The sequence below is a fragment of the Lepisma saccharinum genome, chromosome 8, assembly GCF_977018435.1.
Source record: "Lepisma saccharinum chromosome 8, izLepSacc3.1, whole genome shotgun sequence".
Taxonomy (NCBI): domain Eukaryota; kingdom Metazoa; phylum Arthropoda; class Insecta; order Zygentoma; family Lepismatidae; genus Lepisma; species Lepisma saccharinum.
The window spans coordinates 22,202,569-22,226,148 of NC_139236.1; the positions used below are offsets into that span (position 1 = coordinate 22,202,569).

Genomic DNA, 23,580 nt, shown 5'->3' on the forward strand with positions numbered 1-23,580 from the left:
TTAACAAGCTGCCAGTTAAACATTCATGTTGAAGAACTAGAACATTGTTACTTTTTAATTTACTTGTATTAAATTTTGAAAACTAATTTCACACTAATATCTTCTTTGTAAGTGTATAGTATCTATGTAATTGTTTAAGCAGTTGTTACTAATTATTTCAATTCTGTTTTCAACTCTTGAAAAATATACATGCGGAATCGGAATGTGTCGAAGCGTTGAATATTTAAAAAGTTTCGCTACTACAATAATATATGTCTTCTGTGCAGCATCTCACCCTTATAACAATGGCTGCATGGTAGTTATGCTTCCGAGCATCTTCTTTTTGCAGTATCTAGACGCAGCCAAGGTTTACCCAACTGCGAAATTTTAAGTTCAGCATGCTTGTCCTCTTATTTCAAAGTTCGTCATTTCGAACGCACTCAAGCCTGAATGCATATTTCCATTGACTGTTGGATTATGCTTCTTGGTTGCGGGAAACAGCGACGGATTAAAAATTACGGATACCCGAGTTTGTACTCTAATTAAAAATTAACCAGTAGACCTACGCAAAAAACGACTTACATCGAAATTTATCGTATTCAATTCTGCGTTATGCTTTGGTAACAATTTTTTTTCTTAAAGTTTGGCTTCGATTTTATATCGTCAAAACATAAAAAGAGTGCCTTTTTTTTCTTCCTTGTAAGCATTTTTTTGTGTTGAACGTGGAAACATCACTAGTGCTATTCACTGCCGCGATATACGTTAAACCGTAGAAACTGCGGGCTGTCACTTCGAGTCGTGTCTCCATGTTCAACACACGTCCTTACTCCGTTGGATAAAAATCTGTATAAAATAGGTTTCGCAATGTGAATTGAAAATAATAATGACTTTTATTGACAATTGCAAAAAGCTTCAAAACAATACAAGCTTCGTACTTGTAGGGCTATCCAGTACTAAGAATTAGTTGTTTCACCAAATTTGTGAACACCCCTTTTTTAGCCGATTCAAAAGATCTGAAAATTAAGAATTCAGTTTAAAACCTTTCAACCTGTATTGTATATAAATTTCATGACAATCGGACCATAAGTTTTCTTGTTTATAGAACTTCAAAGTGAGCGGACTTTTGGAAAACACAAAAAACGGCAGTTTTTTGTTCTGACGACGATAAAAAAATAGAAGACATATATTCGAAAACAATTGGTTACCATAGCTTAACGCAGAATTGAATTAGTTAGCTAAATTTTGATGTACTGGTTTTTATGTAGGTCTACTGGTTAATTTTTAATTGGAGTACAAACTCGAGTATCCATAATTGTTAAATCTGATAGTTGCGAGTTCTTTGCGGTATTACAGCCATTTGACTTATTTTCCTATACTTCCAGTCACTGGCTGCAAGTTTTTCTTTCACACTGTAAAGTTTATTGCTTGACATTTTAACGATACTATTCAAGTTATTTCATGGTGAGTGGCTGCGATTAGGGGGCAGTTCCCCCCCACTTTTTGCCACTTTTGCCCTCGCACTATGCTAAACCTTATGTACAAAGGGAAAGTAAACTCTACTCCCCCTCGCTTCTTTTTGCATCTTGCCCCCTTAGTTTTGGAACCCAATCGCTACCACTGTTAATGGTATACCATTTCCACCCACTCGCAAACTAAAGTATGTCATCACGACAGTTACAAAATTGTAGGCATCTCTGTATTTACTGTAATTTACTTCTTGACTTAGAGACGTTATCATGGAATACCACAGAAGTTATAATCTCCCTAGTTATAAATGCGCGACAATCAAAGGGGGAAAGAAATGTTTGTTTTCAACAACGCCACTGTAACCTTGGTACAAATACGTAACATTAATTAACTCTTTATTTAAATAGGTTATTCCTTTTGAGTTCTCGCCAAGTTGCAAAAATATTTTTTGTTCTTGAAAAACAGAAATGTTTCAGAAACAGTTTCACTTTTTTCAAAACTAAAATGCATTAGCGACTGTCTAGTGAGTACCGAAGAGATATGGACTATAACATGAGCTACTTTCCACGCCGTTTGATATTACTTGTGTTTCAACTACACTAGGCAAATATAAGTATGTTTCTTTCCTGCGATGTTTTTAGTAATTTGAATGTAAAACCAACACATTTGTGGAGGCACTGGAATCTATGGCGGAATAAACCACACTTAACGACGTTTCTTTTTTTTTTGACGGAGATATAATATGCTGTAATTAATATTCCTGTTATATATATATAAACAACCCCACTACCCAAGCATGCACTATATTCAGTCGGCTGTACTCTTCGTGCTTCTAAACCAGCTTATGCGGTAAGACTGTTATTTTTTTTTTTTGCATTTGCGCGTTTACCTTTTTTAAATCACTTTGTCGTTTGTTAAAGAACTAAAGCGGCGTAATATTCCAGAATGCACGCGTGAAATTATAATGTCCTTTGCAGTTCGACGTCTGTACTTTCTCTCTCTCTGTCTCTCTCTCTCTCTCTCTCTCTCTCTCCCCCCCCGTACATTTTAGTTGTCACTCTCTCTCTCTCTCTCTCCCCCGTACATTTTAGTCTTCAGTTGCACTCAAGATGCTGATTATATCCCGATAATGGTCGTAGAATACGAGCTAACTTTTGCAATGCGCATTGAGCTTGTCATTTATACATCTGAATTATAATATTTTAATTGCAAAAATTGGATATAAATACATTTGTTTTTAATACGAAAACCACGGGTCCATTCTAATATTGTTCTTTATATTTTCTTGAAGCATATGTATGTGTCTAGCAGACCGGTGTGTCCAGTTGGTAGGACATTTCACCATTTCTCAGGGCAGGCGAGAATTTTTTCGACGATGAGCCTGAATCAAGTGGCTTTGGTGCTCACCCAATCTGTAATCAATGACATGAGTGAGATTGTTTTCGTAGCATCTTTGCCTCAGCATTTGAAGCTTGGGATCGAGTCGGAACTCGCGAAACATTCACTCAACAAGTGAGTCTACTAGACTCGCGCAGTCGGCGGGAAATGTTCCGAAAATAATCTGACTACTTACGGCCAACTCCGAAGGTAAGGACAGCCGGAGCATGACGCTGATCACATCACATCACCTCTATTATGGCCTTGATCAAGAATCAATGTTTGCCTACCCCCCTCGCTCAATTGTGCATTCATGTACAGGGGCTAACTTCAGATTTTTTCACCTTTATATGTATGCATCCAGCTGAAAGTTTCTTGAAAGTAGAAACTTACAAGATATTTCGCATCTTGTTCCCTTTCATTGTTCATAACCTAGATGTACCAAAGAGTGAAATAAATTGCCTAACTTTCAGAATAAAGCTTGAAGAAACTTGCAAACACTTCTTTAGTTTAACGTACTTATACAGGATGTGGCATAAAAATGGGTTTATTTGTTTTCGTTGGGAAAGTTTCTGTAATGGTGTTGATAACACTCATGTAATTTGCAACAGCAATGTACGCCATTTACCGACATTGTTCGCTGGAGCGAAGCTCAACGTGCTGTGGCTGTAAGCCTTATATAAAAATGGTTACTCTGTTGCCGCTGCGAGACGAGAATATCTACGTTATATTAATCTTCGCAGACATGATCTTATTCAATCGGCCAATGCAATCAGGGTATGCCTGAAGATATTTGAAAACACATGTTAGAATGTGCCATGGACAGTTTCGACCGCAGCTTGGCCAATTGTCGACGACGAAGTGGTCGTCACCTGCATGACATAATTTTCAACACACGAACGTTACTGTGACGGAGCATATTTTGAAAATGGCAATGTGTATTGGTGTAGTTGATGAGTTTATATTTTTGTCTAAAAAATAGTGTTAGTTTCGTTGCATTTAAAAAATACAATTTTATGCCACACACTGTACATGTACTATCTGAGCAAAACAATTACGGAAGGAAAACTATTTGGAAATAACATAACGAAGTTCGAAGACACACAAAGACGTCAATTTTTACTCTAGTTTAAACATTGAAAAATGCATCATCCTTTTTCGAATTCTCAACGGCGACAGCAAATACGTCTACCTGCGTCCTAAGGTTGAATGGAATATTGGTGGTTACACCACTCTGTGCTAATGGTTGTGATGTCTGAGTTTGATCTCCCGCAATAGTCTTTTGTGCTTTTATATCACCGTGTTTATCCTGACAAACAACCTTTAATTGGATGGGAAACAAAACAAACTAAGGTTCCGTTCCATTAGTCCAATTGGTACTAAAGCACATCAATCATACTCCTTTTACACAAAGGGAGTTCGCCGACAGCCATTGTGGAACTTTAATTACGGGATGGTAAAGTTGGAAGGGTATGATTCATATATTTTTAGCTAGAGTGACACACAAAGATATGTTGCATAGCCATCTCCAGTGCCTTGTATTCTAATTAGATTCCTTCATTCTGAAAAAAAAAACACGTCCTAAATTTAAGGTATCAAATGACTGTTCTGCAATGTTTTATTCGCAATCATGTACACAATTGGAGAAATTCGTCATTAAATTCATTAGATTCCATGTCAAATATTGCGATGTTGTCTATTAAAGAATAAGGCAATTTCACAATTTGAAAGGTGGGTTTCTATACTGGTGTGTGTAAAAACATATAATTAACTATATGTAACCTTATCGCAAAAAGACTCAAGAATTTTGTGGTGCATGTATTTCCAGATGGAAGTACGTCTGAGTAGTATTTGAACAATTCAGGTTTGATTCCAGATGATTTTGCCCATAATGTTGAAGGTGACACTATTAAGACATGTTTCCATATTTAATAAAGCACTAAAAATGCTGAGAAAGGCAGTATTTATTGGAAAATTAATACACTATAAACATAACGTTTCCAGTAGATGTAACTCTCAACAGGTACCCGTCCATTACCTGTCAGGCATAGTGTCAATTACCTGTGAGGAGACCGCACACTGAGGAATTTCTGATACGGAAATGTTTCAGATAATAACTGATGCCTACATATGTGTTTTTTGTATAAACCCTGTACTGGGTGTGTACATCTTCTGGTGAGATCTTTATTTAATTGTAGTTTGAATCTTTGTCCGAAGATGATTCTGTTAGAGGATGGAAACGTTACATTTATAATGTATTATTTTGCAAAATATACTGACTTGGTCACCAAAAACTTAATATGCTGACCAAGGCAGAAATTTATTTTATTCTAAAACATAAACGAAACGTTATGTTTCAACCTTCTAACAAGGTATTTGGTACTTAGTCTGAAGAAGACCTTGCTAGAAGGTTGAAACGTAACTTTTAGTTTGTTTTAGAATAAAATAAATTTCTGTCTTGGGTCAGCATATTGAGTTTTTGGTTATCATGGAAGCAATGACTTTGTCAACATTTTTAGCGTTTTATTAAATATTGAGGTTTTCAAACAGCTTCGAATCACATTTGCATCGGTGCCTTCCACAATGCTCTCTCTCGGTATCTGAGAATTTTGAGTGGTCGATTTATGATCTCACCACTGAAAGTTCCAGATTCAGCTTCTGGCTTGGGCTTGGCTGTTTCCTTGTGAGTATAGCTTCCTTAGTTTTATGAAAGTACAATTTATCTTCATTGTCGTGATAAGCGTAGAGGGACAGAAAGGCGACGTAAAATAAGAAATATATAATACGTATCCACAACGTCTCGAGCACATCAAGTCGTTCCTACACGCAGTCTACAACTGCAAATTAAGACCCACATATTCATAGTTTTACTTGTTGCCACTCCATTATCACTATTTACATTTAAGCTTGCTTGTACTAAGCGCAATTCAGTTATATCTTGAGTTCTAAGTTTTAAAAAGGCAATGCTCGTCTCTGTGAATTACATCGCTTTATTGAAGGTGATGTGATGAGCACCACGCTCGAGCCACAGGTCCTAGAGCCTTTGTGCCGTGACATCGTCGGAAAATTTCCCCATTGAGACCATCCACACTTTCAAACGATCTACTACTGGACGAATGCGTCCCCTTTTTTTACTTCTAGGTACAGTTATCGATGTTTCTCTTGAAGAACGTCACAGAAAATCATCCACAGATCTAACCCCAACGTGCACGCAGCAAATCGTACTTAATTCGCCGTCTTGTAATTTATAATTGAAATACCTTCGACTCTTGTTCAATTATGCTTAATTTCAACTTGGGCGCCATTCCAGCACTTTGCATTTCCTCCCAGCCATCACGGAAGCGGCAGCCTTCCAGGCACGAGCTAATCGTCGCGTGCTCTCCACCGGAAGTGTTCTACTCTGACAGTTACGTGCCCGCATTCCTCCATTTAGAATCTATTTTCCTCCTCACGAGGAGCTGTTTCAGAAACGCCAGCCCGCGGCTTTCTAAAATAATCTTCTTCATCTTCGGCTTCTCTCATCCTTCATCGTTCCCGTCCTGTAACCGGAAGTTATAAATCGAGCCGCGTCGACGTGAAGGTGCTGCGGAAGACGTGGTGGCTTTGCCATCTTTCTGCAAAGAGCTTCCGCCGTGCCTATTTTCGGTCAATATATTGGAACCCCTTCTCGCCGACCTTTGTGTGTTAACGGCGAATGGCGTCAATGTTTATTTAGTTAACCGTGTTCCGATTGTTTAACTGTTTGATAATGCACTTTTATTTTTTAACTCCACTAACCGGGAATAAGATACTTCGTATCTGAGTATGGACATTTCTGTGAAAGCCTTTACTAGTGTGGACAGCAACACTGTGGTAATGAAATTACAACTGACAGTGTTCTTATTAGATGAAAATAAAGTGTTTCGGGATTAAGAAATTTCTGTTTTTATATTTAGATATTTTTAAGTGTCATGGCCTACGCATTATAATATACCTAAGTCCGAATTGCGTCTTTACAGTAACATAATGAACGGATTACCATTCAAATTACAGATTTCTTTCAAAAACAGATGCAAAAGGAAAGACCTGTAGTGGTAGTGTGAAGAAAAATAACGAGAAACTCTAATTTCTTGTGTGTATGCATGCGTATAATCACTGCTAGTAGCGGTGTGTGTGTGTGGAAGATGGCGACATCGAAACAGGAAAAGGGCATTTTGCCTTAATCAATTCATACGAACAGGACTGTAGCGACAGTAGAGCGACACGTTTAGACCAAATCTGGCAAAAGTGCACCACAGTCTTCGACTTTTTCCTGCAAGGCACTACGTACGAGTATCTGCCTCAACAGCTGCAGTTTTTCAGTTCAGGTATAAACTTTACTTTTGCAAACATAAGCAATCCAATTTTATGTTAGTAAAAATTACAGTTCCAGAAATCGCAATCCCTTTATAAGGATTTGACTAACTATAAGTACAATTGTCACTCCCACCTTAAGATCAAGTAGTAATAACGATTGTGATTGTGTGGGATTGTGAAATCCGAAACATGGGAAGGAAAATCCAGATAGGTGATATTCGCTACTTCGTGTCTTCAATTCCATGAAAGCATAGAGGAATCAACCTTCATTTTGGAAATATATGAAACATTCCTGAACAGAACGAGTAGAAAGGTGAAAATAGGAAATGAAAACATAAATTCTACCTTTACGCTCACATGCGCCCGACCCTGTGGCCGAGTGGTTAGCACATCGCGCTGCGACGCCAAGGGTCCCGGGTTCGTATCCCGGTCGGGCTTGGTTGTTTGTGAATGTCCATTCATCAATTTCATCATTTCATCACTCATCCCCATCTTCACAAATTAGCCAAGAGGCACAAAACGCGAAGTAAAATAAACTAAATCAATATTCAATATTCAATTCTACGCTGACATGCTTCTCCCCACTAAGCGGAAGGACCATCATTTCCATTCTATCGTACTCAATTGAACCTCTTCTTTAATCTTATAAGTTTCTCAAATTTTTCACATGATCGCCTTCATCCTATATACCTTCATTTTATTAAAGTTTTGATTCCCCATCGCGGTTATTACTCGTGTATATGTACTCCTTGCCGGCCCCTGTGGTCGAATGGTTAGCACATCGCGCTACGACGCTAGGGGTCCCGGGTTCGAATCCTGGCCTGGACATGGATGTTTCTGAGTGTCCATTTATCAATTTCATCATATCATCCTTCATTCACATCTTCGCAAATTAGCCAAAAGTGGCACAAGAAGCGAAGTAAAATAAAGCAAATCTAATCGAATCAAATGTACTGCTTGGGGTATGTTGTAGGGATGCTCTGCATTTTACTGGAATCTACCCACGGGACACTACCGTTGACTAAGTTTTTCCAAACTTATGTAAACATCAATAAACAGACAATTTGGCAATTTCGTTTGGACTATATTGCGTACTCATTTGTATTGTCAATAACCATTTCATGGATTTCTAAGATATTCTTTCAGTAAAATGGACAGCTGGCTCAGTGATCTAGCTCGTTAAGTGGACAAGTTTCGTTTTTACCACCGACGTTTAATCTAATTGTCACTCATACTTATTTTCTCAATCATCCAAAAGTGGCACAAAAAAAAGCAAAACGGACAGATTTACTGAATCTTACCCAAATTGCTTTTTTATACAGCCAGGCGGAGAGGAAATCAATGTGCGAATCGTCTTTCACAATTCTGGAACATTTTCACTCCCAAATCCTCTTCCAAAACAATAAAATGAAGAAGGATTTCGAAAATCCTGATATTTTTTCGTACTTCCAACTGCGGGAACTACTTCTTCATTGATTCCGGGAAACCTGCTTGCAGTTATGATACCTACATTGTATCTCGCAACTTGCAAAGTTTCATTCATTGAGGTTTAAACAGTCCTCTACATTGTCTGAACAGACACACTTCGAGATTGCTTTTTCGTGGAAGCGATAGCCCTGAACGTGAGAATCCATTAACGGCGTCTAAAGCCCGGGATTTTCACCCTCTTTTTAGAAAGTGCTTTCTTCCACCTCCTTTCCTCTACTTTACAGAAAACACAAATCTTCAGAATTCTTCCAAGTTGTACTATTTTTATCATATTTCCATTATGCTGATCGTGTTGTCAGTGTTCTTGGGGAAAATAGATTGACAGAAATCTCTTTTCGTTCATTTGAGTGGAGATTAGTTTCATATGTTTCCAAAATGACGATATGGTTCAGGATAGTGATGTGAAGCTAAATAGAATATAAGTTGTCAGATTTTTTTTTTTAAAGGCGAGGTAGAAAACAACATTGCACAACGTGTTCTTCACATGATTTGAAACAGACATGCCGAAGAGTTGCGATATTCTTAAGTCTCGGCTGAACATTTGGCGGACGCAGTGTCATTTTTTTTTAAAAGAAAAACCTCCTTCCCTTTCGAAAAACCGGTATAATATTCCAAAATCTAAAAAAAAAAAAAAAAAATACATTTGCTTAGAATCCTTCTAGACCATTCTCGTTAATCCTCATGTGGATTCGTTTTCGCTGTTGCCTAGTTATTCTCAATAGTTTCGTTATTTCGTAAGTCTATTAAACTATTGATAATATCTAGACAAGAGTAAAAGCATGAAGATTCACGCGAGTGGTCTACAAGGATTCTAAGCAGATGTAATTTCTCGGATTTTGGAATATTGATTGATTGATTTTAGTATATTTGACTTCGCGTTTTGTGCCTCTTGGCTAATTTGTGAAGATGGGGATGAGTGATGAAATGATGAAATTGATGAATGGACATTCACAAACAACCAAGCAGGAGCGGGATTCGAACCCGGGACCCTTGGCGTCGCAGTGCGATGTGCTAACCACCCGGCCACAGGGTCCGGCGATTTTGGAATATTGTAGCTGTTTTTCGAAAGGGAAAATTCGAAAAAAGCTGCACTCTCGTCGACCGAATTTTCAGCCGAACCTTAAAGCTCGACACAATTTTTTGCTGGGTCTCTAGGTTGCACGCTCGCAATGGGCACAAATGCAAATTAATTTGAAAAATACAGAGAAATATCGCAATCTCGTGTCGTTATTCTTTGTGAAAGTTACTGTAACTCATCAAAAGAAAAGGGCATTTCTACCTTATGAACAGACAACCAAATTTACGCTGCAGATAAATAACAGTGTACTGTTGTAAGTTCATTCAAAGAGATCAACGACCAGTTTCTATCAGGAGTTTGTGTTTTAATTATGATATATCATTTTAGTAATTTTAATAGATTACTCGTGAAACAATTGATATTCTCAGAACTCACTACATGCTAACAGTTAGTTGTTATCTGTTTCGTAGTCACAGCATTCACAGTTAGTTTTTCAAGGCGACATACATGCGGAGGTCGAACCAGAGGAAAGTGTTTTCGCATAACTAAATTACTACAAGATGGTCCAGCAGACTCTTCTACTGACCTGTTGTCTGCGTGTCGTTTCGGCGATTCCTCTCCCGACGGCACAGCGACAGAAGGGCCTTCCTGAAGTTTTGCCCGCTTATGCAGTAGAGGACGAAATTGATGGCGAAGTTCGTGTTGAACAGCATGTTGAATGTGTGCTGCAGAATTATGAAGATTTTTCTCGCTTCGATTTCTGGTTCGTCCATTGGCTGAAAGGACAAGATGCAACAATAAGCGTAAATCGAGACAAAAGAGGAATATTTATATATATAATGTGTGTGTTACATTTTTCCAGTTAGCTTATAATGAAACCTGCCACCTCTCTTACCAAACACACAAAAACTATAAATATGATTTCCATCGTATTCTGCAGACTAGAGCAATTTCAAGTCAATGGCCAAGAGACATGATATTAGACTAATTAATAGTCATAACTAACTCACAAGGAATTATATAGTTATCGTTTTTCCTAAATGTGGCGACTAACAATGATGTTTGGTTATGTTAATCACGCCAATATTGAAAGTCTTCCCATTTTTTTAAAAATGAATCCAACTTTCAACAAACCTCATTTTAATAGGTTTCATTATTAATACATGGACAGTGAACGGTTTCAGTGTCTCAATGTCAAAAGATTGTAGTAGGAGTGGTCACTTTCCAATACAAGTAAAACTAGGCTGGGGCCGAGAGATCGAATACTTTCAAGTTACTGAAGTCCTATGCCTACAACTTCCTTATCATTAAAGTTTTCATAAATCTGACTTCACCACTGAATTCCTGGTGAAATTCCATCCCAAACCATACCCCTAATGCTCCCCTTCTCATTTAAAGAAATGAAGTTGGATCGAAGATGGCGGTCACCAAGATGACATTACATGCACCAAAAAGTTTCCCCCTACCCCTAACATATTACTACCATGACCTATTGCTGCAATCTACACTCCCTTTCATTTTGTAAGGGGTGGAATGGGACTTTTGACTCACCCTGTAGTTTAATTACTACTACTATCACTACTACTACTACTATTAAGTAGTAGAGATCTACATAGATATATTAATGAAACCAATAGAACGACATTACTTTCGAGGCAACGGCTATTTATATATGAGATGAGACATTTTAAGTGTGAAGAAAATCCACGAGCACAAAAGATATATTAAAATAAATTGAAATAATCATAGTATGGAACGCACCCAAAGAGGCAATTATGATCATCAATTCCTAAATTACCCAGAATTGTATAGCATTGCGATAACATACAGTATTCCGGGCCAAGCATGTGACATTTTTGGTTACCAATTAGGGTCGTACAGTGCACATCCTGAACGGTACATGCCACGTTGAAAATTCAACCACTTTAGATTGAAACTCGCCTACTTCCACCAATTTCCCCTCTATTCATTTTTAGCTATGTGCACTAATAACGGAGTTGTCTATGGAGCCGAACTTTTGAGTCACCCTGTATTTCTAATAATTTAAACATCATATTCATCTACGTTAATTCAAACAATATTGTATTTGATTTCCGTTAGACTTTTACTTTTGAATATTAGGAATTTGTCTATCAAAATCTGTTATCCTCCATTACCTAACCTACCATAACCTAACTTCCGGATCCCATTGGCGTCCAGTTTTTAAATTTTGTATAGTTATTGAGTAATATTGTATGTATGACTTGTAATTTTTTTTAAATAAATTAAAGGGCCCGTTTTTGAGAAAATTCCTACCAAACTTTTCTTTACACCACCTTCATTTTTTTTTACCCCAGCATAGGAATGCTATATCTCGTGTGAGAGAGCACTTCAAGACCTTTCTAACGCCGTCCGAATCACTTCTATAGGTTGCCGAAATATTGCAATTTAAATTTAACAAGATGTTAAAAAAAATTGTCAAAATCGCACAGTTATAGTTGTGGTTTTATCACCTGTTAACAGGTAAATCCATGGCATGAGTAAATGAAACGGTGATTGGACAAATTAGTACTTCACAAATTGTTTTTTATCTCTAATTTGCAAACTAGTGATACTCAAAATAAGTTGAAGAAAAGGGAAGATTTGCTCTTCGTAAACACATTCGTTGATAATTTATAATAGACACACTCCTAAGTAGATTCATATTATTGGATCCACTGTATTTAATTTATGGAGAAGAAACTCGTATGGATCTCCTTTCTTTCGTGTGATACGTACCGCAGAGCTGGAGCATCCCAGAAATTATTGGTATGTGTGCTTGCGATCGGAATGCAGTTCTGGACCTAGTTACCCGCGAGTTGGCATCTTTTCTGAGCGAACAAGAGTTTCCCAAAGAAATTCCAAATGCGCCAGTGAATTCCCTCTTCCCAGCTTGAAGACAATTCGACGATCCTCCGTGGAATTTAATCTGCTTTTCCCAAGGTCTTGTACGATTCCGGAGAATTGGCAATAAAACAGCAGAGAAAAGAAGGGAACACGTGTCAGAAATCAGGTCGGGTGATATCTAAATTTCTATCGGCACTTTTAGTAGTAAATGGAGCTAGTATGCATTTGGTGCAAATAGAAAAGGTTGTAGTTAAATTATGTCAGGTGTAGAAAGGGTCGCGTTCTATCCTTACAAGGATATTTTTATGTCACTATGTTTATGTTACAAAGATCTCTACCAGGCAGGTGTTAGTAATATGTATGATTCAGTGAAGTGGGGAAACAGAAAATTCCAGACAAGAAATGCACGTGCATATTTGAAACTTTTTACAGTCTATTTCACATTTCATCATAGTCTGATGGTATACACTAAAGTAAGATGATTTCGTCTTTGTGCGTAAGGCAAGGGTTTAGATGTCTCACAGATGACCATTGTCTGAATAATTTCAGCATGCTGGTTCCAAAAATGAAACATTTTACTCACTTGTCTAGTTTTTTCAGTAAACAGCAATATATTAACTGCCTTCATTTCACCATAAAATGTGTAGTACAATGTAAATGTATTGATTCTCCAATAAATGGCTGTGTTTACATGGCGGTAAAATATTGATTTTTTAGAATACAAATCCTCCAATTTTGAACTATAAATGAATATAGAATTGTAAATATTTAATACACCTTCACGTGAAACATTGACATAAAATGCGTATAGACGTTGGTTACGTAAGTTTATTTTTCGAAATCCCTCATCAAAATTTCCTTCACAGAATGTCCAAAATTCAATGTTACATATGTTTTTCAAAACGTGGACCAGTACTATCAAATTGATTAATGTAAATTTGCAATGTAAGTATTTCCGCGAACAGACTTGTTTTGATATTGTAAATAGAACATTGGACTAGCGTTTGATGTTAAGACGCTCACAAAAGAAATTGACGCCCCCATCCCCATTTTCCTTGAATTGCGGCTTCTTTTGCTCCGGAATGTTTTCCTTTGTCGTTGCAGCGATTTGGTTGGAGACGGTGCAGTGTTATTGCGTGTTAATTTATCTCGACGGGAAACAAGATAGGAATGCGGATGTTTGTTCCTTCAAGATAAATTGAGAGATGCTTTACAAACCACAATTCTGATCGCTTCAAACACTGTGGTAGTTAAATTATCCGCTGCAAAATCAAGCCGTAAAACATTTTTCGAGAACTACAGCTCCCTCGGGAAGGAGATGGTTTAATTTAATCTCAATCAACAGCCTTAATTGGAATAATAGCTTCCAAACCTTCCTAATCAAGAAACTTTACGGGTTATTTCATAATTCATATTGCTTACTCTTTCATCGGTTTAGTGGGTGGAGCGCGAAGGTGGCGCAGCATCTTTTCCTAACTTGTCCTTTATGTCACTATAACACTTGTCTGGTCTTACGGCGGCTGGCCTACATGCTGACAAGGGAAGTAGGGAGCGGCGGAGCGACCAATCTAGCGCGATGAGAAAAATATCAGTTAGCAGAACGAAGTGCACGCAGTTACTCCTCCCCCGACGTCGTAACTCTCGGCGCCGCCGCTGTTCTTTGGTTGGTCAGCAATGTATTCCCCGCTCTCACTTCCCTTGCCAGCATGTAGGCCGGCCGCCGTAATCCAAGACAAAAGCTATAAGAAAACAGATGTGCTGGAAGCCTAGGGAAGAGTTACATCACCCCATTTTATCGTAATAATGATACTTGGAGTATTACATGGGAAGAGAACGCTGTTAGCTCAAATAACCGGGCTCAGCAGAACAACATTCATTCACCTGGCATTTTATGCGAAAAACGTGTCCATCCATTTTTATACGGAGTTATTATTTTCGTTCCCTAAATGTAGACTGCATAAGCAGATAAGGGTTTTCATGCTTGCAGAGTTCATCCGCCGTCTTTAACTTTTATAAAGGCCGCGATGCGTGACTGATTGCCTCGTGAGAGACCCAGGTTCAGATCCTGGTGTGGATGATATCAGGTGGTACTTTTTCCGACAATGTTCCTGCATAAAGCAGCTCCTACTCTCTCATCGATGGGTACCTGGGGGATAAATGCGGCATGAGCGTGGTACGTATCACACCAGTTCTAGCATGGCCGAGATGAAGGATGTGTGGCGGTTCCCCGACATGCACTATTTATGTGCCTGCATGGCACGGTAAAGGTGTAGGGTTTTTTGCTTTACTTTTTTAAAAGGTAAAGTTTCTCGTGCATATAGAAGCGTGCCATGAGGGCATATTTAGGGAATGTGGGGATAGATCCTCCCATTTTTTAATTAAACGTTTTATATTTTTTAACCTGTCGAGTATCTTTCCATTTTGATTTTTGTGCATTTTGTTGAATAATGATTTGTTTCGTGACACCATTCTCTGATCTTGTTCTTTTTGATCTGTTGGTAAAATCGTTTATTCTGTAAAGCAAATGTGATTAAAATACTGGAATATTCAAGATATCGCACGCCATAGAGCATTATGTGTTGTGCTATGAAGAAGACTTATGCTTCATTTGATAAGTTAAGTACAGAGTATCGGAAAGAGTTATCATTCTCCTCAAAACGTAATGCATCTCTAGAAAGTTAATTTTCAAAGCCTCTAATGGCATCTGTTAGCGACATTAAGTAACGAGGTGTTTAATCTAGTTTCTCCCTTTCTTGTGCTAGCTTATTCCCAACTTTAGAGAAAGAAGTTGGGAAGTGAGTTTCCGAGGTAGAGAGGGATATTGCGAAGTGCCTTTCAACTTCGAAACTGCTTGATTAACTTTCGTCCCATCCCCCTTCCCTTCTTTGTTACTATTTGAGAGGAGGTGGCCTTTTCGTTTGGTCCCTTGAGTTCCTACCCTGTTGTAAAGATCGTAGAGTTTTGTTTCTACCTTAAATGCAACAACAACAGGTGGACGGAAGATCCGTATTTCTGTTAATTGCTTTTCTTTTCGCTGAGGACAGTTTCTAAGAGCACGTAAGCAAGTCTATCAGTAGTTAAGTTTTATTTCACTAGGATTTGTAACGGTTGTCGGCTTCAAGTTCACTTTGACAAACCCATTACCAGTTACACACCAACGATCTTTTAGCAACTTGTCAGGCTAATGGTGTGTAATCTTTTTTTCGTCAGTCGTCTTTTGTATCCGTTGTTCCGTAACTTATTTTTGACTGGATTCCTTTAAGGTTTCATCAGTTTACAAAAGGCGGTTGCAGATACAGCAATGCTATGGTATACAGTATATAAATACCCTTACTTGTCGTTTTATATAAACACCCTTTTATTAAGGGCGTTGGTTTTGATGGTCCCAATTTCCATATCGCCAGTGAACTCTACACTATCAAATAACTAAGTTTTTTATATAAGTTGTAATGCAAGTATTTCTCTGGAAGATTTCTAATCAAGAGTATTGAATTTTATTATTATTATTATTTATTATCTCAATAGGCTTGCAATAATGTTATGTAATATTTCTTTATAAACTATGGAAATAATGCCTTATATAATGAGAAAAAACTATACAGGAAGCCAATTTCCATGGATAATAAAATAATATAGAATAAAATAAAAAAAATGGGGGATATACAATTTGTTTATGAAGAAAACCGAAATATAATGATGTGAAAATGAGTATGGATGGAGTTGGCTGCTCGTGGGATGAAGATGGAAATTTTAATGTTAATATAGCATCGAATGAATAATAATTTTATGCGAGTTCAGAATTTATACACATGGTAACGTAGTCAGTTCCGCGCTTTGCGAGTACTGAGTTTTAATTTCGTTTGGAGTGAATACCAAGATACTGCTGCTGATAGAAGACCGACCGGCTATGTAACGAGCTGTTCGTTGTAATAAAGCTTTAGTATAATTGGGAGTTTCAACAATTTATCAATGTATTTCATTCATATTTTAGAACCCTTTTTATGTGTGAAAATATGGTAGCAATTTTAATTCTATCAGTAGTTTTAATTTTTTCTTATTAGCACCCGAATTTTAATTTAATTTGATAATAATTTTACAATACCTTCAGATACTCCACACTAAATCACATTAAATACTTGAACCATCAAGATGCTAGTGCATTATGAGAATTCTTGATAACCGATCTGAATTTAGATATTACAGAGAGTCGAAAAGTTTCACACAGGCAAACGTTAATAACCTCTTCCATGTGTCTCGAAACTCATCTCATTTTAATTTGTGCCATTAATAATTTCGCTTTCTGTCGTTCTTGCCGGATGTCCGCATGGTGAGAATATCATTATGAGGAATGGGTGGAAATGGCTTCCCTTTTGGATGAATCTGAACTTTCCATAAGACGTTTTCCCTTTTCCACTTCAGACTTGGCATTTTGAACACCTGAAAATCTAGTTAATTTTCTAGATGGTACTTTCTGTATTTAATTACACACTTCCAAGTATCTCCACCTCTAGACCTCGTTCATAACCAGAGTTTTGGTATAACTGGTTAATGGAAAATGGAGAATGCATAAATATATCCCAACGCCATTATATTTCGGGTGTTCTGCTTTGTGCATTAAACATGCTAGAAACAGTAGTTGAATATTGTAATTTGTTAAATTTTCCTTATTTTACATTAGCATTTATTTTATTTCTTAACTATGAGTTCAGCCACTGCTGTCTTTATTTCTGCACAATCTTCTGACATTTTATTACTAAAGCACACTACTTCTCTTCTGTTCTCATGTTTGCCCCATCATCCTCTTATATCTTTATCATTCATCTACGTCCTAGCGATTACACCAAAGGGAGAAAGCTGAAGAAAAATGAAGTAAAATAAAATTCTCTCTGTCCGGTTATGAACGTGAAATATAGTTAACTTTCATGTGTTCACGGGTCTCTCTTGTGTCACTGTTAAAAGCATGAGATCTGAAATAACTAATGGACAACGTGCAAACACAGTAATATAAATTTCCATGCAATTTGTAGTAATTTAAAATAACGAAAGTTGAAGACACTACCAGGACTCGAACCCAGGTGCCTAGCATGTCTTGCCATTGCTATTTCAACTCTAGCGTTTAGTGAGAGCGATAAGTCAGTGGACAGTAGTGCTGACTCGGTTGCTCCGTTTGTAGAGAAATGACGGTATGCTAGATGCTCAGGTTAGACTCCTTGTCGAACATGCACTTCTCGATACAATGTTTACAAAAATTCGTTATATCAATTGTTGGCTATTATCTTTTATCGTTATGTGTTAAACATATTGCTATTATGTGTTACTCTCATTTTTCAAAAACGTTTCAAACCCATTTGTTGTCTGTAGCGATTCATAGTCGCCAGAGCGTTGTGAAACTACACCTAAATTAAAATCGATTTTATTTTGCACACATTTGCGTGTTTATGACATGTAAATGCTTCCCGAAAGAAGCACTTTGGTACAGTTCCGTTAGTCGTAAGATATAAATAAATTGTCCCATGAAGAGAATGACAACTTCGGAATTTGCATGTTTGCACGATATCTACCTGCAATTTCATGCAACTTTTTTGTGTATAGTCTTCAGCTCGCCTCGTCGCATTTAATGCTTTTTAATAGTCAATACTCGTGTGCATGCAACCATATTACACAGACATATTATTTAGAGTTGCATCTTGAGAAACTGGTTAAGAAATTGCCCATCTAGTCAGAACCCCACATTCACTCCCTTATAGTGTTCATGGTCGGATTTTTTTGTCCTTTTTTGCACTCTGCAAAATGTGTTAAACTAAGCAAGAAACGACTGGTCAAAATTAACGTTCCAGCACGATCTGAATACTAACATTTGTTTAAGTATATCCGAGGTGAGAAAAACGCATTTCCTGAAGGAACTTGTATTCAATTCATCGCAATTTGGAATATGCTAAAAACATTTTGAGCGAAGTTGAAAATAGCAAAAACAGGTAAATTTGTGGCTTATGGAAATTTTAAAGTATTCCAACTTGACAGGGCTGTACTGTACCACATTAGTATCAGTAATAGTAGACGAACCTTAACCTCCGGTATGAAAGTATTAGCAGTTGAATATACATTTTACTTGAAGTATAAAATGCTGGTACCAATTTTGATTGATTGTTTGGAGTCATTCTATTATAAGTAAATGAACTCAGATTTATGGAATGGATAGATATCCTCGCCTAGATTAAGTTTCGTGTTGCACACCTACACACAATACATTTACTTCGACCTGCTCCAGTAATAAATTACAAGACTATAGTGCTTGATTTGGTAATGAAGAGCATTAACTTCAGATTTTCTTGTTACTATCAGCCCCGTGGCTCTTCTACTTTTGTGTCACCCTGTAGTCTGTCTTTTATTTGTGCCACTTCATCTGATATAAGCGTTCGTCATAAACTCTTCACGAGGTATATCTGGAGAAGACTCGATGACTAATATCTTTTGATTCCATTTTTTCCCTCTACCCTGTCGTCTCTTGCTCCTCTCAATGCCTTCCGCCACACGGTTCGGACAAAGCCAAGTTAATAGCGCTACATATTTCTTCCTCAGCACGAGATCGAATCAATTTATTGATGGCGTTCGGCCATTGCAGACCCCCCCCCCCCCTTGAGTACGTTCTCATCGTCGGCGATTGAAAATGAAAAGTTTGCCACTCTGAACGCGCTTTTTTTTTTATATATATAGAAAGTAGAGATGTGTGATCGTAAACGAAGTTTCCATTTGACGTTAAGATATCTAAAATTGTGACTTCTATTTGATTTTTAGTGTTACTAATCAGATGGAGGCTTTTAAAACGCGTAAAACTGGAAAGTCAGGTGAATGAATTCAAAAGTGAAAAGGTCGTACAATTTCGTTAGATACAATAAGTTGGAAACCTAGCAAATGTAAAAACTAATAGTTTCGTAGGAAGATCCTCCTCGTTCCTGGGTGTTGAGTATTCGTGTAAGTATAAGGAATCGCCGGCCTCCGTGGCAGAGTGGTTAGCACAGAACGCTACGACGCCAGAGGTTTCGGGTTCGAATCCCGGCTTGGGCGTGGGTGTCCCTTCATCAATTTCATTGTATCGGAACTCATATTCATCTTCGCGATTGGCCAAAAGTGGCAGAACTATAAAATAAACGAAATCAATCAATTGAGTATAAGGAATTGTTAGCTTTCCTGATGGCGTAGAGATAATGCTTTTGCCTTGTAATCAAGAGATCCCTGCTTCGATATCTGTTTTTCGGATCTCACTTTAAACTGTAGGTCTAGTCTTGATTAATCTATGTGTCATAAAACAATCTTTACAAATTGTTGTAAGGAATTGTTCGGTTCGAGCTCAAAATTTGTTGTCTCAAATAGTAACTTGTGAGAATACTCTTATCTCACTATTCAACGCTTCCTCCATGAAAATCTCCGCAATAGCATATTTTGAAGGGAAGTGCATTAAATATAAGAGAGATCTGTTTGTAAACATATACTAAGCAGTTTGTATTTTGAAATAATTGCAATTTGAAGTAGGATATAAGAAACAAGTTTTACTAATTGTGCACTGACGTACACTGAAATTCTTTGATACAGTGTGACTGAATGTAATTGTGTGTGAACTAAAATATAATGTCAATTGAAGTAAATAATGGTTATGTTGTTTGCTGCCCGATGAGAGACTCATTGGAGATTTGCATCTTGAATATAGAAGATATACAAATGAGGCATAAGTAGCATCAACTTATTGGGTTTTTATTTCAAATCGATTGCTGTGTGCCGTTCGAAAGACAAGGACGAAAGAAATATCTGTAATGTTTCTTGTCTTCCTTCGCTTTCCTTCCTCTAGGCTAATCGCAGCGATGAGGATGAACGATGATATGACGCAGAACATAGGAACAGTCACGTTGACGTTAGGTCTCGAATCCAGTACGGTCCGTGGTGAGATCGCGAGACCATCAGTCCTCGGCCACCGAGGCAATTGGAAGAATTATCGACAAGTCTTGACAAGTTTAAAATTTTTCCATCTTCCCGGAATACCGCAAATGCTTCTGTTGTAGGCTGAAATTTGGCCAGCGAGATCCGACAAATGTCGCCCCACATAAGAGCACCGATATGTCCCAATACGTCTTGAGGTTCGTTGACTACATTTGTCGCTGCGCAGTGTGTGACAGTCTTTTGAAACACGATGACATTAATACAGGGTCTCTGGTGCACAAGAGCTGAAATAATGTTTCCGTGTTCCGACATATATCGCTCAACGACACGGCGATCTAAATCGCGTAATAAAACACCAGGTGCCGTAAGGACAGCTGCATCTCACTTATTACGAGAAGGGAAAGAGGTTTAAAGAGTAACCATCCTTGACGCAGAGATCGGTTGTCTAAAAGAAGAGAAAAATAGAACTGAGCTTTTTTGTTTTCAAGAAATGTAAGCAACGAGAACTGTTTCCAAGTGGTGGCCTTTCGTGCATGAACTAGCTGGCATAATTCGGCCAAGTAATATGCGCAACAGGAAGATAAGCTAGTAATTAGCGTTAATTATCTCTAATTACTTAGAAGTCGAGGTAATATGAGAGCGAACTTGAACACAAATCACTTGTTATTGAAAAAGTTTTTAATAACTACATGATTATAGTAATACAAGTTACTTGCAAGAAGATAATTAAAATGAAAAATATGCCTGCCGTTCTGCGAATGTAGGGGGGAAAATGATGACGCAACCTTTGAAGTTATTCATGTTCATTATATAAAATTATTTTTATTTATTTTATTACATTTGGCGACGTTTTGCCATGCCAGGAGAAGCATTCATGGAGAAATTAGTCCAATAACAAAAGAAGCATTAACGTTGTAACGAACATGTAGTAGCGTCGTATGTTATATATGCAAGAAAGTACATTAATATTTCTTCTATTGCTGTAATAGAAGCTGCTGCTTAAGTGAATCCATTATATTAAAGGGGTCTCACACCTTGGCCGTGCGTTCTAAGGCGTCATGCTTTGGGCTACCGGACGCGCGCATGTTCGAGTCTCCTGGGGGAAGTGTGCAGCTTTTCTCTTGAGATTTCGGCCAGCGTATGCGATCGGTGGCCACCGTGAGGAAATTGGCGAGCTACGAATGAGTAGCATAACCCGGTCACGGAAACCTACAACAAAGACTGGTGGTTCGTCGTGCTGACGATCTTGCACCTCGGCAGGTGGGAGTGAGGCCAGCAGTCGGTAGGTAGGCTCTAAACCTCACTGGCTGTTGTGCCACGGGTTGCATTCAAGGGTACTCTACATATGCACATTTATAGTTAATTCGTCCCTCTTTTTACCTTTCAGAGATTTTAACCAAAGAAATCTACCTTCGTAGCTCGATACGATTATTGTACTTGCCATCCAAGAAATGCTTCTTATTTTTGTCACGATGTTTTAACAATGTTAAATGTATTTTAGGGAAACAAAGTATAATATTGCAATTTATGAACCAGATTGTTTTACTACAACGCAGTAAGAATGCATTTGTGGTATATGAAATGCTACGTGCTAGTTTGAACAATTGACATTTCAGTACGAATATGCTAAAAGATAGCCACTATCGGTGTTGACTTCAAGAAGGTGAACCTGAGTTTCGCGACAACAGACGCAATAGCAGCTTGAATTCGTCATCAGTCTGGTCTTCGTGCTGTGTAGCCTTCTTCTGGTTCTATTTTTATCGTACACATACTTTCTTCTTTTTATTTTGATATTTACATATCTATTAGTCTTCCAGTCTCTCTTTTTAATTAAAATGCTTCGAAATAATAACTACTCGAGTTCTTTGCTGCATAGCACTCTTCTTTCGTCCCTTTGTCTTTGTTGCAATCTAAGAGACAGGTGTAGTGGATCAGGAACCAATTAGCTTACTTCTGTCGTAACGAGACAATTATTCGTAACAAATATCAAAGCAATTATTTGTGATGAGAACTCTTCTCGGACGACAAGAGCACGTAAGATTCAGTTCGTTCTCTGTTGGATTATTTTTTGTTGTAGGTTTCCATCAAGCTGGCTCACTGTATTCATCATCTACCATAAATATAAGGACTATATGATGTCATATGTGATGATTGAACTTTTTATTTTTTTCTAAAAAAAATACTATTGTGTGAGAAATATATGAAGCGATTGAAGTTTGGGTAGCTATTCTAGTTAGTATTCTCTCTGATTTTTTCAGTATTATTTCCGTAATTTACATTCATTTGTTCCATATGTGTTATATTTCTGCAAACGTGTGTACGGAAAAATAGCGTGACTCAAGTATAAATACGTTGCTCCGTACTGAGTTCCAATTACACTACGTGTGCATAAATTTGACCTAAAACAAAAAGAACTTCCATACATATGTGGCAATGCGGTCTATACAGGTCCTTTCAGTGTGTCACGTCTATTTTAAAACAATGGATGTAGTTTAAAACTGTGCGGTTTATTATCCCAGAAACGTAAGGCAGTAGAAACTCAAAATTTTGAATTTTCTACTTAGGGACATAATCAGAAACGTTTACTGAATTGCATGTTATTTGTGTAAAGATTCTGACCCATAGGATGGTTTCATAGCATATAATGCTAATTACTAGGTCACAGATGCCAGTTTCTATATACAAAGTGTCGCAAATTTGTATGTTTTAATGCAACTTGTCTATCTTGTCCGAACGTACGCACGCATGCGCAGGAATCTGTCGTGCAAGGCTCGCCATCAGTCTGGCATGTAATGTTGACCGGTTCAGAAAGAAATCGCAACAGTGGTGGGTTCATCCGAACAAGTTCCATTCAGGAGACGGAGGATCGTCATCAATCCGTGCCAGAGCGGCACAATACGGTGAAGTGAGTAGACAATGAAGAGCCAATGGCAGTGCTGCAGAATCAGAAGTCTACAGGTCGGAGGAGAAGATTCAGGACGCGTGGGAATACGGAACGAGTCCGCGCTGCCCCTGACTGGAACACACGTTCGGATGAACGCTTCCACTGTCGCGATATCTGTCTGAACCGGTGAACATTACATGGCAGACTGATGGCGAGCTTTGCAGGTGCCTAAACA

The 23,580-nt window shown here is 37.9% G+C and overlaps 2 protein-coding genes across 5 annotated transcripts in view; one reads left to right on the forward strand and one right to left on the reverse strand.

Annotated features, from left to right (window-relative positions):
- Window positions 1–23,580, forward strand: part of fry (microtubule binding protein furry) — a 1,034,138-nt gene that overhangs the window by 519,429 nt on the left and 491,129 nt on the right. The gene's annotated exons all lie outside the window — the stretch shown is intronic.
- CNMaR (G-protein coupled receptor) overlaps window positions 1–23,580 on the reverse strand; it is a 58,937-nt gene that overhangs the window by 15,225 nt on the left and 20,132 nt on the right. The window contains exon 2 of the mRNA XM_083127326.1: window positions 10,251–10,440. Within this exon, the coding sequence (XP_082983452.1) occupies window positions 10,251–10,440 (190 nt within the window). The remainder of the gene's footprint in view (window positions 1–10,250; window positions 10,441–23,580) is intronic.